This window comes from Salmo salar, chromosome 07 (genome assembly GCF_965601325.2).
Source record: "Salmo salar chromosome 07, fSalSal1, whole genome shotgun sequence".
NCBI classification, from domain to species: Eukaryota; Metazoa; Chordata; class Actinopteri; order Salmoniformes; family Salmonidae; genus Salmo; species Salmo salar.
In genome coordinates, this window is record NC_138297.1 from 30,164,883 (window position 1) to 30,180,449 (window position 15,567).

The window sequence follows — 15,567 nt, forward strand, 5'->3', positions numbered from 1 at the left end:
AATGCCATCGGAAGAATTCCGGAACATATTCCAGTCTGTGCTAGCAAACAGTCCTGTAGCTTAGCATCTGCGTCATCTGACCCCTTCCCTATTGTGCAAGTCACTGGTACTTCCTGCTTTAGTCTTTTCTTGTAAGCAGGAGGATAGAGTTATGGTCAGATTTGCCAAATGGAGGGTGAGGGAGAGCTTTGTACGTGTCTCTGTGTGTTTCATAAAGGTGGTCTAGTGTTTTTTTCCCTCTGATTATAACACACACACACTGTAATCGACCTGTGTGTAGCTGGTGTAGAGAGTCAGGCACAGGACAGCAGATATGAGTAATCAACGTATTTACTCAGGTTTTCACAAAATACAACACAATATACCGAGCCCACAATAACAGACCGTATACAAGACAAACAATTACTCACAAACAAACATGGGGGAACAGAGGGTTAAATAATTAACAAGTAATTGGGGAATTGAAATCAGGTGTGTAAGACAAAGACAAAACAAGTGGAAAATGAAAGTGGATCGGCGATGGCTAGAAGGCCGGTGACGTCGACCGCCGAACACCGCCCGAACAAGGAGAGGGACCGACTTCGGCGGAAGTCATGACACACACAAAATGTTCAAGTTCACTCTGAATATATAAGACTAACTCTGACAATATTGAAAGATTGACAGAAGAGAAAAAAAGAGAAAAAAAAGACTTTTGTGAACATTGTTAGGATTGCTAAGGCAATATGGTCATGAAAGGCATAAGAATGAGTGGGAGAAAGATTTAGGGTGTCTGTATTTGTGAAAGTATGTCATGCATGTGTGTGTAATAGGAGAAGGTAGAAGGGACTAACATGGTCATGTTCATTAGGGCACACAATGGTAAACGTTTTAAAATGTGTGTTTCTTGTTGGACAAGTCCAGGTCAGTTTCCTTCCATTTGGTGCCTAATGACCCTGGTATGTTACTTAGGAATATGATTGTGTGGGATGGGATACGGGGTGTGTCTTTGTGAAAGTTTGTCATGCATGTTGGCATGATTGTGTGTGAATGGCATAAGTGTGGATCAGCGTTGAGTGCGTGTGTGTATACGTGTCTGAGTGAACAGAGAAGGTAGGCGGGTTTAACAGGTACATTACTCACTGCGGATAGCTGTGATTGGTTCGTGCTGGCGCAGGTCGGGTTGATTGGCAGCTGGGTGGGTGTGGCCTCAGGGTTGCTGAGGTCAGAGAATGGACAGATGGTCTGCCAGGACTGCAGGTACTGAGACATCCTCACTGAGGCTCGCTGCTTATGACCACTGACCGTCAGGATGTTTGTCTGGAACACATGCAAACATCAGGGATGCAGGCATGCACACTAGGGCAGTCCCCATTTAGTCGACTGGTCGATAGGCTGTTCGTCGACAGAAATGTTATTAGCCGAACAGTCAAAAATATATACAGTATATCTTTCTTTTTTTTGGCACATGAGGCACCTGTCTGATTCACGCCTGTCTCAGTGGACAAATCCATTGGAGGCTGCGGGGATGGCACACCAGTATCACCAGTAGTACATTACCGTTAATTCTCATAATTTTGAATCTACAATGTTTGTTTGGTTATGGTAATTTCTGTTAATGCATTCAGTATATTGTTATTACAGACTTTTACCGTTCTCATTGTCAGAGTGGACACGTTGTTTGCGGACCACACAACCTTTAGGCTACACTTGTGAGGAACAAGTTTTTGTTTAATTTATCCATTTGGGAATTGACAATTTATTAATTGTCGTTTGTTTGTAGCCCTCCTGGCAATGTCGAGTAAGGACACGCACCTGATTATAGGCTAGGCTACCTGGCCTGCGCACAAATGTAGGCCTATAAATGTGCCCTATTGGGGATCTGATAGTATTTCTGATTGTCTTAACTCACCACCACTGTGGAACTTCTCAAAGTAATTTTTTCTTCACCTCAAACAGCAAGTAAACAAAGACTGTTTTTACATCCATTGAGAATGACAATAGTTCCTCAATGTAGCCTATTTGAAAAATCTTTCCAGCTCTCTTTCGATAGAGTGAAATGGGGAGAAAAATGTAATGCTCTGATCCGGTGGAAACCTCATAAAATAGGCCTAACTGATTACTTCTCTCTTGCGAAAATAGCCTACAGCTATGTCTTTCTGGAGCTCACTGGAGCGGAAACTCTGAGAGGCCAGAATATTTAATACAACATTTGCTAGCACAGCTTCAACCCCAGTTAGTTTATAGGATATTTCTTTTTATCAGGATATTTTCTACCTGCAGGTGGCAATGTTTTTATTTGTTGGCTTTATGTAGACTATTTTACATAGTTGGAAATGGCAATAGAAGTTACTTTTAGAATTTATATTTTGAGATATGAAGACTTTGTTCTAAATTAAATTGAACTGTTCCATGAAAATGTGCATATCAAAATCATAACCGGCACACAGACTGGTAGAAATGGTAAGATAAATTGCCACTCCAAATGGAAAAGGTTGCCGACCCCTGGTGTAACCTATTAGGAACGTAACAGCAGAATCTGCGAAGGCCCGCAGCAACAGGAGGAAGAGAGTCGGGAACAAGTATTTTTTCTTCTGGTTAGGCTTGATCTCTGGCTCCCTCCAGTCAGTTGTGTGTCTTATTAATGATATACTCTGCACACACACACACACAAACGTCAGGGATGCACGCACGCACACACACACACATATGCAGAAACATGTACACACTCATCATTTTTGTACAGGTGCAGGCATCTAAGAGAATTTAAACGCGTACATACACACACACACACACATACAGATACAAGGACAGGCTTTCTAAAACATGCACATTGCACACACCTTTTCCTTCCTCTTAGAGGTGGTGTCTTCCTTATGGGGGTCGATTACCAGGTAGGTTTTCCTCCCCTTTAGCAGAGCATCCCGGCTTCCCCCGTCAGTGTCCTCCATTTGGTACACCCCAGCTAAGTGTCCCAGTGTCTCCTCTGTGATGTGGACACGTCTTGGGTGGGAAACATTGCAAATAGAAATGTAAGGAATAGAACTGGCACAATTCCTTATTCTGCATGGCAAACAATCATATTTGTTTTACCTAAAGTGTTTCTATCTGATTGATCTGTTAAATTGTGCCCTGCCTCCTGAACACACACTTGCAGAAAGTATATTTGCATAAAGATATCACACACAAACATAATAACACATGTATAACACGTCTATTACACATTTACAATAGTTTATAACACGTGTCATCTTATTACACATTTATAACAGTTCATAACACAGATTATAACACAAGCACATGCATTTTCTGGTTCCTTACCCTGGCATGCCCCCAGACTCCATATGGTTGGCCAGGGTCACGTCATGTGACCAGACGTCGTACTGCCACTTCTGTAGACCAATCACGCCACAGAGAACGTTGCCGGAGTGCACACCCACTCTCATACTGATCTCCACACCAGTAGCCTCCCGTAGTTTACTACAGAGATATGACATGGTTATAACAATCAGCCAGGACCTCAAACCAATGTCATTGTCACGGTTGTTGTAAGAGACGGACCAAGGCGCAGCGTTTGTTGAGTTTCACATATTTATTTAAAGTGAAACTTCTTCAACCAAAACAATAAACAAGCAACATAACGTGACTACGTGGTGAAACAAGCACCAACACAAACAATATCCCACCAACACAAGCGGGAGAAATGGCTACCTAAATATGATCCCCAATTAGAGGCAACGATTACCAGCTGCCTCTAATTGGGAACCATACAAAACACCAACATAGAAATATTGAACTAGAACACCCCCTAGTCACGCCCTGACCTACTACACCATAGAGAACCAAGGGCTCTCTATGGTCAGGGCGTGACAGTACCCCCCCCAAAGGTGCGGACTCCGGCCGCAAAACCTGAAACCAAATGGGGAGGGTAGGGGGGGTGACTAGTGTCGGTGGCGGCTCCGGTGCGGGTCGTAGCCCCCGCCCAGACCCTGGATCTGGCCATGGCACTGGGCTGAACGCCATGCCTGGACTGGGCATCAGCGCAGAGGAAAGCTCCGGCCTTGGGGCGGTACTGGATGCCATGCCTGGACTGGGCACCGGCGCAGAGGAGGGCTCCGGCCATGGAGCTGGGTTGGACGCCGTGCCTGGACTGGGCACCGGCGCAGAGGAAGGCTCAGGCCCTGGAGTGGGACTGGACACCGTGCCTGGACTGAGCACTGGCGCAGAGGAAGGCTCCTGCCAAGGAGCGGGACTGGACGCCGTGCCTGGACTGGGCATCGGCGCAGAGGAAGGCTCCGGCCATGGCACCGGCGCAGGAAGCTCCGGGCCGTGGACCGTCACTGGAAGCTCCGGACCGTTGACCATCACTGGAGGCACCGGGCCGTTGACCGTCACTGGAAGCTCCGGGCCGTTGACCCTCCGGGCCGATGACCGTCACTGGAAGCTCCGGGCCGATGACCGTCACTGGAAGCTCCGGGCCAATGACCGTCACTGGAAGCTCCTGACTGTGAACTGTCACTGTAAGCTCCGGACTGTGAACCGTCACTGGAAGCTCCGGACTGTGAACCGTCACTGGAGGTTCCGGGCTGTAGAGGCGCACTGGAGGCTTTGTGCGTGGAGCCGGCACAGGACATGCCGGGCTGGAGAGGCGCACTGGAGGACTGGTGCGTGGAGCCGGCACAGGTGGCACCGGACTGGTGACACGCACTTCAGGGCGAGTGCGGGGAGCTGGCACAGATGGCACCAGACTGATGACCCGCTCTTCGGGGCGAGTGCGAGGAACCGCCACAGGCTGGGGAGGCGCACTGGTGGCCTGGTGCGTGGAGCCGGCACAGATGGCACCGGACTGATGACACGCTCTTCAGCACGCCTGCGCTGCAGCCTACTCCTCGCCAACATCATTCTCCGATATCCCTCCTCACATTGCTCCATCGACTCCCAGGCGGGCTCTGGCTTTCTCCTTGGGTCGACCGACCACTTCTCTATCGCCTCCCTGACGGTCTCTGGCTCTTCCCTTTGCTCAGCCGCCAGCTCCATGTGCCCCCCACAAAAACAATCTTGGAGTTTCTGTGGCCGCGATCCCCGGCGTCATTGCTGTCCTTCCATGCTCCTTTGCGACTCCCGCCAAGGAAGGATCTGATCCTCCCATGATCTCTTCCCAGGTCCAACTCACTTTTCCCACCGTTGCACACTGCTTGGTCCTTGTTTGGTGGGATATTCTGTCACGGTTGTTGTAAGAGACGGACCAAGGAACAGCATTTGTCGAGTTCCACATATTTATTTAAAGTGAAACTTCTTCAACCAAAACAATAAACAAGCAACATACCGTCACTATGTGGTGAAACAAGCACCAACACAAACAATATCCCACCAACACATTTGGGAGGAATGGCTACCTAAATATGATCCCCAATTAGAGGCAACGATTACCAGCTGCCTCTAATTGGGAACCATACAAAACACCAACATAGAAATATTGAACTAGAACACCCCCTAGTCATGCCCTGACCTACTACACCATAGAGAACCAAGGGCTCTCTATGGTCAGGGTGTGACAGTCATACAAATTATGTTCAACTATTTTTGCATTAAATCATATTTATGTCAGCATCACAAGGTGATATGTCAGAAATATATCTAAATGTAATAAAGTAGATAAGCACATGTGATTGAGATTAATCATTGAAATATTTACATGTTATCATAAAACGATATACATTTATATAATAATCTGTATAAGCAATTCACTAAAGGGATTCTCGGAGGTGACCCACATGGAGTTGATTGACACATATTGAATGAAAGTTAGATGCAGATAAAGAAGAGCGAATTATATATGAGTGGCGATGGAGAGCAGTGATTCAATTATTGATTGATTGATTGGCAGACTGACTTGATTGCCGTGCACATGTCGAGTCCCATCTGAACACAGTTCCTGGCGTGGGCTGGGATGGGGTCTGGCAGACCCGACACACAGTAGTAACAATCACCCAGGATCTTTATACGCAAACACTCGTTCTTCTGGAGAGAGAGAGGGGGAGAAGGGTGGATGGGTATAGGGAGAGAGGAGGGAGGAGAGAGAGAGAGAGAGACAATAATAGTCAAGTTGTCTCAGTAAATTTGCACTACATCATAAGGATCCATTGACCTGTAGTTGAGATATTGTGTTGAGAGAATCTCTAGCTAGCCAAAACATCCATCCCAGGGCAAGGTGATGGGAAAGGTGACTGACTGATTGGTTAAGGGAAGCTCTCACCTTGGCAATGTCATCGAACCTGCCGAAGAGCTTATTGAGGACTCCCACCAGCTCCTCAGGAGAACAGGTACTGGCCAGCTTAGTAAACCCCACAATGTCAGCATACAGAATACTAGAGAGTGAAGGACACAACAGGGATGGTCGTGACCAGGTATAGACCCTGGGTTAGGTCTGCTTTAGCCCTCTCAGATAAAACCTGGAAGTTAACAAAAGTCCTCAAGATTTAGGATCAGGCCCCCTCTTTCCGTGTAATCTTATTTATTATGATTATATAAGTTAAAACTGTTCCTAGATCAGCATTCTTACTCTGAGACACTTTATGAATACTGGCCCAGGTCTCAGACAAGGTAATATTCATCACATCAAATAAAATGTTATTGGTCACATACACATATTTGGCAGATGTTATTGCAGATGTAGCGAAATGCTTGTGTTCCTAGCTCCAACAATGCAGTAGTATCTAACAATTCACAACGATACACACAAATCTAAAAGTAAAAGAGTGGAATTAAGAAATATCTAAATATTATATTGAGCAATGTCGGAGTGGCATTGACTAAAATACAGTAGAATAGAATACAGTATATACATATGAGATGAGTAAAGCAATATGTAAACATTATTTAAACATTACTAAAGTGACTAGTGTTCAATTCTTAAAGTGGCCATTTATTCCAAGTCTATATATATTTAGGGCAGCAGCCTCTAAGGTGCAGGGTTGCGTAACTGGTTGGAAGCCAGCTAGTGATGGCTATTTAACAGTCATGTTATGTATTGTGTTGTGTGTATAAGCGCACATTTCCTCACCTGACATCTTTGTGTTGCCGGATGTACAGACTGTGAAAGTTCTGTCCTTTCTCTTTCTTCTCCGACAGTCGTTTGATGATCTCCGTCTTCAGCTCCATGGCGATATAGCGTGGCAACACAGACAGGAGGAGGTGTTCCTGTTGTCAAGGGGAGGGGCATAAGGAGGGTTTGTGTGTTCATTGATTAAATGATCAAACTATTGACTTACAGTAGCAGACTGTTTGCATGCAGGTCATAAAGGGGGGCATCTATGACTGAAAGCTCTCCTGGAAGAGGATGCCCTTTGATGGCCTCTGAGGGGATTGATTAATAGGACTATAGAATTTTATTGAGTTGAACTGAACCGAATTGAACTGAACAAGTTTAATTGATTCAGCTACCTGCTGGTGTTTTTGTATGTCCCTCTGGGAGCGCATGGCGCTGAACCTCTCTTTCTTCTTACTGGACTTCCTGTGGGCATGCTCAGTCAGCCACAGGTGAAACATTCCCACACAGTTCACACACAAAAACAACACAGCATTGGCCACCAGCTGTCAGGGAGGGAGAGCGGGGAGGAGAGGGAGAGAGAGATGTTTTTATATAAAAAAAAAAAACATTTAACCAGGCAAGTCAATTAAGATCAAATTCTTATTTGCAATGAGGGAGTGGCGAGAGGGAGGGAAATAGGGGGGAGGGGTTATAGGGGGGAGGGGTTGGGTGAGTAGATGAAAGAGTAGGAAATGGAGGGAGGGGGAGTGTGAAAGATAGAGTGGAGAGGTCGACAGGGAGAGAAGATAAGGAGAGAGAGATAGAGGGATGGGGGAAACAAAGGGAGAAAGGGCAGGTGTGGTTCTTACTTATCACTGTTCAGTAAAACAACAGAATCGCCATGTCGCACCATGCTGAACTTAGACACACAAACAATATAGGAAACAGTGTTTTGTGGACTGTGCTAGCGTACACAGTGTCCTGGTGAATTTGAATAGGGATGCTATCAGACGATGCAAATGTGTATGTGAGTGTGTCTGTGTGCTTACTGTAACTCATTCTTTCGTTCTCTGCAGCTCATTTGCAAGAGTTTGCCTGTGACCTTTCCATTTGCAGCATATTTAGTGTGGGTGTTTCTTTCATACTACGGCACCAAGCTGAGACAAACCAAGCTCTACTGTGCTGGACTTCATGGGTACACAACCCTTAAAGTTGCTGGAACCAAATCCACAATGACAATATATAAAGAAAATATCTGATTTGCGTCGGCACAATAGTGTGAATAGGGTGTCTGTGTGTCTGTGTCTATCTATGTGTGTGTGTGTGTGTGTGTCTATCTATGTGTGTGTTTGTGTGTCTATCTATGTCCATGTGTGTGTCTATCTATGTTTATGCGTGTGTCTATCTATGTTTATGTGTGTGTCTATCTATGTCTATGTGTGTGTCTATCTATGTTTATGTGTGTGTCTATCTATGTCTATGTGTGTGTCTATCTATGTCTATGTGTGTGTCTGTGTCTGTGTCTATCTATGTGTGTGTTTGTGTGTCTATGTCTATCTATGTGTGTGTTTGTGTGTCTATCTATGTCTATGTGTGTGTCTATCTATGTCTATGTGTGTGTCTATCTATGTCTATGTGTGTGTCTATCTATGTCTATGTGTGTGTCTATCTATGTTTATGTGTGTGTCTATCTACACTACCGTTGAAAAGTTTGGGGTCACTTAGAAATGTCCTTGTTTTTGAAAGAAAAGCACATTTTTTGTCCATTGGCAATTTGTCGCATGGAATAGCCTTTGTTTCTCAGAACAAGAATAGACTGACGAGTTTCAGAAGAAAGTTATTTGTTTCTGGCCATTTCGAGCCTGTAATTGAACCCACAAATGCTGATGCTCCAGATACTCAACTAGTCTAAAGAAGGCCAGTTTTATTGCTTCTTTAATCAGAACAACAGCTTCCAGCTGTGCAACATAATTGCAAAAGGGTTTTCTAATGATCGTTTAGCCTTTTAAAATGATAAACTTGGATTAGCTAACACAACGTGCCGTTGGAACACAGGAGTGATGGTTGCTGATAATGGGCCTCTGTACGTCTATGTAGATATTCCATAAAAAAATCTGCCATTTCCAGCTACAATAGTCATTAACAATGAACAATGTCTACACTGTATTTCTGATCAATTTGATGTTATTTTAAAGACAAAAAATGTTGTTTTCCTTCAAAAAACAAGGACATTTCTAAGTGATCCCAAACTTTTGAACGGTAGTGTATGTCTACGTGTGTCTATCTATCTATCTATCTATCTATCTATCTATCTATCTATCTATCTATCTATCTATCTATCTATCTATCTATCTATCTATCTATCTATCTATCTATCTATCTATCTATCTATCTATCTATCTATCTATCTGTCTGTCTGTCTGTCTGTCTGTCTGTCTGTCTGTCTGTCTGTCTGTCTGTCTGTCTGTCTGTCTGTCTGTCTGTCTGTCTGTCTGTCTGTCTGTCTGTCTGTCTGTCTGTCTGTCTGTCTGTCTGTCTGTCTGTCTGTCTGTCTGTCTGTCTGTCTGTCTGTCTGTCTGTCTGTCTGTCTGTCTGTCTGTCTGTCTGTCTGTCTGTCTGTCTGTCTGTCTGTCTGTCTGTCTGTCTGTCTGTCTGTCGTGTGTGTGTGTGTGTGTGTGTGTGTGCTACTATGTTTCTTTTACCTGCACTGCCAGGTCTGGCGTGTTAGGCCTGGTGACGGGAACGTAGACACTGATGATGATGATGTGTGACACACTGGTCCCTATACCCACCATCAGAGCCCAGGCTAGGGACAGGGGCAGCACCGTGTACACACACAGAGACAGGAAGAGGAAGAACGCTACCTGTAAAGGGAGGAAGGGAGGGAAAGAGAGAGAGAGAGACAGTGAAGGAAAGTTTGATAAACCGCATGGACAGAAATAGAATTCATATAAAGATACATTTAATACACAAGTCCTCGAACCAGAGAGACAGAGCTCCTCCACATCGCCTCGCCACAGCTAGCCACGTCTCAGAATAAGTGCTGATCTAGGATCAGTTTTCCCTTTTAGATTATAATCAATAAGATTACATGGACAGGGAGGACCTGATCTGAGATCAGCACACGCACATTAAGACGCTTTGTGAATACAGGCCCTGACCTGCTCCTCCCCCCTCATTAATTCTCCACCCCCATCCCTATCTTTGACCTGCTCCTCACCCCACCCCCTACCCTTCCAACCCGTCACTCAGCCCGGCCCCTTCTCCTGTCTGACCTGTTCCCATGCGGTGACGGGTCCTCCGGTGAAGGTGAAGACTATAGCTGTGACATACAGGGCCCCCCAGAGGCAAAGTGACAGCGCTCCCCCACACCGCCTCACCACGGCCAGCCAGGGCAGGGCCACCAGCAGGGCTGTGCTCAAACACAGCACCACACAGACCACGGACAGGGCCCCTACATGGACACTGATGTTCTGGAGAGCGGGAGAGAGAGAGCGAGAGGGAGTTAAACACCGCAACATACACCACACTGATACTCTGGAGAGGAAGTGCAAAAGGGAGAGAGATAGAAGGGGGGAGGGGGAAGAGAAGGGAGAAGAGAAAATTGAGAAGGTTGAAAATGGTTAATAGTTTGTTAATTCAATTATAAATATATCTAGAATGCAATACAGCACCTCAATCCTTAATTTACCTCCCCATCCTCCTAGCTCTTACCCCTGGCTACGGTACACCCTCCACACATCCTCCTTCCCCCCAGCTCTTTCACCCTGCGTGTGGCTGGGATGAGATTGATTATAGCCCCAGAGTCCATACTCCTTCCCCTCTACCTCCCCTCCTACCCCTCCATCTCCCCCTCTATCCCCTACATCCCCCCCACCTCTTTCAGCCTTCCGGTAGTTGGTATAAGGATGATGATAGCCACACAGAAGCCCATGGCCAGCAACAGTCCAGGGAGCATGGCTGGTGTCTCCTCTAGGCACCTTATGAGAGAAGGGTTTATTTCAATAAAGGCAACATAACATTGGTATCAATAGCATCGGAGGCTAAATGATTTCATACAATTGACAGTTTCCACAAATGTGAAGAATAAGCACACACTGGAATTATGCAACAAACAATACACATTTAAAATGCATGTTTAGTGCAGAGCCGTGGTGTAGTGGTAACATTCCACAGCATATGTCACATGTACTACTCTCCACCGGAGACAGGGGTTCAATCCCTGTGTCCACTGTTTCTCCCACTTGTCCGTCGCACTCCTTTATTTCTTGCTGTTTGAATAAAATAAAATGTAAAAAATACCTACAAAATAAATTAAAATAATTAAAATACAGTTTTAAAAGGTAAAAATCATACAGACCTTATGAAGGCCTTGTGTACTGCTCTGTAGCAGCAGCACACCCCCTCTGCTACATTCCTCTGTGAGGGTGGTCTACTGTCGTCTTCACCCCCCTCCCTGACGTTCGGGGTGTCGTCCCATGTGATGTCGGGCGCAGGGGCCAATTGGTTGAGAGGGACTGAAGTTTCCGATCTGGAAGTGGAAGTGTCGTCGGACGGGATGTCGGGGGTTGTGTAGTTGTCGTGGTTAAGTCTGCAGAGGGTTGTTGGGGAGTCCATCATGGCCAGATCAGAGTTGTGATTGTGTGGGTTTGTTTTTAATTTAAAGGCATCAGTACTCTTTTTGTCCGAAGAATCTTCACCATTGACTTTGCAGCTATCATCTAAGTTATCATAAGTGTCAGTGGTCGTTTTAGCGCTATCATTATCAGAGTCATTGCTGGATTTTGTGCTGTCATTCATCAAAGTGTCTGTTTTAATGTCAGTGCCATGGTTACCAGTGCTCGCAGTGGACGGGAACTCCGGAGATTCTTGGAAAGACGATTGGGCCTTGAGTGGTTCCGAGGCAAGCTCCACTTTAGCCACGCCCACCTCTATGTAGACCCGAGGCTCACTGTGCGCTGATTGGCTCTCGGAATCACCGTTGACCTCATCTCCGAAGTTATCACATTGAGTCCTGATGTCATTCATTTTTGCTGTGATGTCATTCCTTTGCGTTAAGTCGTCACCGTCCTCATCTTCTTCTGCAATCGGATGTTCATTGTCTGTTGTGCTGCTGGTCAAATCCTTCAGCTCCATGCTTGTGTCTTGCCCATCTCCCATGTCTCCTCCCCTGTCTCCCATGCCTCCCCCATCTCCCCCACCAGCAAACCCACTACCAGTCCTGTGGATGTCTCCCGTTCTGTTTCCCCCAATCACCAAGTATCCCTCAGGGTCGTCCTGCATGGTACTTTAGTGCTTATCTCTATGTCCTTGTTGTCAGTGAAAGGCGACTGAAGGACAAACAAAAGACAAAGTCACTGTATAGTCCCTTCAGGTCCTCTGGATAGTTCTAAGACATGCTACAAGCACAATGCCGTCTTCCTTGGATGACTGTAAGTCCATATGGAAATGGAGGAATGTTTCACTGTCAAAACGGATAAAAATGAAAAGTAACCAAAACCCACACATAATCCTCAGTGTTAAGTCGTGCTAACCACTACTGCTAACCAGACCATAATTCTTTTACCACTTATGCTACCCACATATGCTAAAGCTAACCACTTGTTATTTATGCTAACCAAGCCATAATGCTAACCACCACTTCCCTAAATACAATCCTTTCTCTTCTCCAATAAAGAATTGTACTGGAAAGCTTAAATTTTTTTAAATGTTAGACTAACCCTTTATGCTAAACCAGGACATAACAACTACTGCCCTAAACACAGCCTTTCTCTTCTTCAATCAAGTAATAAATGAGGCTGTTTGGTTGACTGCTGGCAGTCAGGTTTTTACATTACATGTTTCCCAGTCAGTCATTTCCCTATTGTGTTAAACAAGTTCTGCTAGATGAAGGTGTTTCCTCATTCACTCTGATGACAGGGGTGTAGTTTTCATAAGGTACAGAAATGCAAAACTGACCAAAGATCAGTGTTTAGGGGCAACTCCACCCTGCTACACCCACTGATGACTCCACTAATGCAGACCTGGGTTCAAGTAGAATTTTAAATCATGCTTGATTGACCTCGCCGGCCGTATTGGACCAATAGACTAGTCCCAAATCTGTAAACCCCACCCAGAGCAATTGCTTGAAGTATGTGAAAGATTTCAAATAGTAGTTTTAATCCATGTCTATTCTGACGCACCCTGTCCTCCTCCCTGTTGGTCTGTGGCATGATAATGACACACCCCTAGCAATTATCATGACACTCATTCATGTCTTCTTTCTCTCTATCTCAAAGAGCAATATGTGAATAAGGAGAATTCTAAACAAATTAACAAAAACTATATTCAACTGCATTTCAAATTATATGTAACACAAATTAATAAAACTGCATTTCCACATTTCAAATAATATTTAGGTCTACATAACTGTTTACAAATGGGTACAGATGAAGGATCTTAATTTGATCACCCTGAATTTACGAAAGATACATCAACCCCTACAAAAATGCTCATTAATTATAATCCACATAATAATTCACATTTCCTGTTGCAAACTGGCTCAAATTAAGATCCTTTATCTGAATCTCCCAGTCTCAGTTATTAGTGTTGTGACACTAGGCTACACTACATTCTTAGAAAAAAAGGTTCTATCTAGAACCTAAAATGGTTCTTCGGCTGTCCCCATAGGAGATCCCTTTGAATAACCCCTTTTTGTTCCAGGTAGAAACCTTTAAGGTTCCATGAAGAACCCTTTTCACAGAGGAAACACTTTCCAAGGTTCTCCTATGGGGACAGCTGAAGAACCCTTTTGAAATCCTTTTTTCTAAGAGTGTAGGAAGATAGCACACACGGTTGAATTACTTTGATACAAAAATCACAGCTATCAGTAACAAAACAAAAAGTTAAAGTCAAAACCAGTAACCTACCTTGTTTTTCAAGTTGTTTTATGTTAGTCTGGCTGACTATTGCTTGCTCTCCCCCCTCTCTTTTTCTCTCTCTCCCTCCTTCTTCCTCTCTGTTGCTCTCTGTATCGCTCACAGGTCCATTTTCCCATCCTCCTTTTTTATGACCTTTTTATGTTTTCCTCCTCCACCTCCTCTACCCTTTCGCTCTTTCCTTCTCTTTCTATCTGTTCGATTGATTTGAAACCCAACACACATCAATACATCTGAACTGAAACCATGATAATTTGAACATCAATTTAATTCACAGCTGTATAATATCACATCCATGATTTAAAGCCACAATATGTAATTTGAACAACAACAAAACAGCAGCCTGCTCTTGGTTTGCTATAAAACTGAGGGATGACACTAGGGAAATGTAACCACTCTCAAATTCAATTGAGCTATAACGCATGAGGAATTTATAAATGATATTCAATGAGATATACTGCTAAAAAAATTGCAGAGTGGGGCTTTTGGGCAAATAAGTGTGTGTGTGTATGGCTGCATCCCAAATTGACCCTGGTCAAAAGTAGTGTACTATAAAGGGAATAGGTTACCATTTAGGAGGCAACTTATGTATGCACAGACAAGTGCGCATGTGTGTTACAATGAAAAGTCCCTGCGCCAGCTATGCAAATACACTGAGGTAAACAGATGAACGAGAGAGACGGAAGGGAGAGAGGGAGGGCAAGGGGAGAGACATGAGAGAGGAAGGAGAGAATGCGGGGATAAGAGGGCAAGGGGAGAGAGAGTGTAAAGGGAGAGGAGAGAGAGGAGGGAGAAAGGAAGGGAAGAGAAGGAGGGAGAAAGAGGAGAGAGTGATGGCAGAGGAAGAGAGGAGTTTCGACTTTCCATGGTGACATCATTAAGCAGTAAATTGGTTAACAGACCAATAACAAAGAGAGTTTCAAACCTATCTGCCAATAAAAGCTAGTTTTCAGTTTTCACCTCCCAGACAGTCCAAGCAAATTATTGCTTTAGAAATAGCTAAATAGCTATTTTTGGCCATACAGTACGGTACCCAAAAATGATATCATATAAAAAAAACAGCTGCATGTATAAAGTTATACACATGACAGTTATAATAAAGTGTTACCTCTATATCTTGATGGAGATGATCCTTATCTGGTCTCTTGTCTAGTTTATGCAATCACAAAGAGATGAAATTAGGTTATTCTCCATTCAGATTGATCCCATAAATAATAGTAAGTATAGCTAAAGTTATAAAGTAAGTATAACTCTTGAAATAATACACTGTTATAAATATGTCAGCAGTTTCTCAACATCGGTACATTATTAAAGCCAGAAACCATGATACCCTCACCTCGCTCTCTTTCTCTCCCTCTGTCTGTCTAGAGTCTGTGTGTAGTGTGTGTGTGTGTGTGTGTGTGTGTGTGTGTGTGTGTGTGTGTGTGTGTGTGTGTGTGTGTGTGTGTGTGTGTGTGTGTGTGTGTGTGTGTGTGTGTGTGTGTGTGTGTGTGTGTGTGTGTGTGTGTGTGTGTGTGTTGCCTATTCTTTAGGAATGTTCCTAAAATAGTTGGCGGGTTCCTTTTTCCTCGCCCGAACTTGACAAACCAGTCCTAGATCACCACAAGCTTTAGTACATAATGAAATGTACAGAATAGACTA

General features: G+C 44.4%; 1 protein-coding gene across 2 annotated transcripts in view; it reads right to left on the reverse strand.

Moving 5' to 3' along the window:
* LOC106608969 (adenylate cyclase type 4) overlaps positions 1-15,302 on the reverse strand; it is a 36,275-nt gene extending 20,973 nt beyond the window's left edge. Inside the window, exons 1-13 of one of the 2 annotated variants that reach the window (XM_014207244.3) lie at positions 15,263-15,302; positions 15,035-15,075; positions 11,370-12,339; positions 10,887-10,989; positions 10,285-10,482; positions 9,712-9,873; positions 7,423-7,572; positions 7,043-7,179; positions 6,236-6,347; positions 5,873-6,000; positions 3,301-3,459; positions 2,823-2,982; positions 1,123-1,299 (exon numbers count right to left, since the gene is read on the reverse strand). In XM_014207244.3, coding sequence (XP_014062719.2) covers positions 1,123-1,299; positions 2,823-2,982; positions 3,301-3,459; positions 5,873-6,000; positions 6,236-6,347; positions 7,043-7,179; positions 7,423-7,572; positions 9,712-9,873; positions 10,285-10,482; positions 10,887-10,989; positions 11,370-12,292 — 2,409 coding nt within the window. In that variant the 5' untranslated portion in view covers positions 12,293-12,339; positions 15,035-15,075; positions 15,263-15,302. Of the gene's footprint in view, positions 1-1,122; positions 1,300-2,822; positions 2,983-3,300; positions 3,460-5,872; positions 6,001-6,235; positions 6,348-7,042; positions 7,180-7,422; positions 7,573-9,711; positions 9,874-10,284; positions 10,483-10,886; positions 10,990-11,369; positions 12,474-13,917; positions 14,985-15,034; positions 15,076-15,262 lie in introns of those variants that run through there. The other variant, XM_014207242.3, reaches the window with a different exon arrangement.
* Positions 15,303-15,567: the final 265 nt, after the last annotated feature.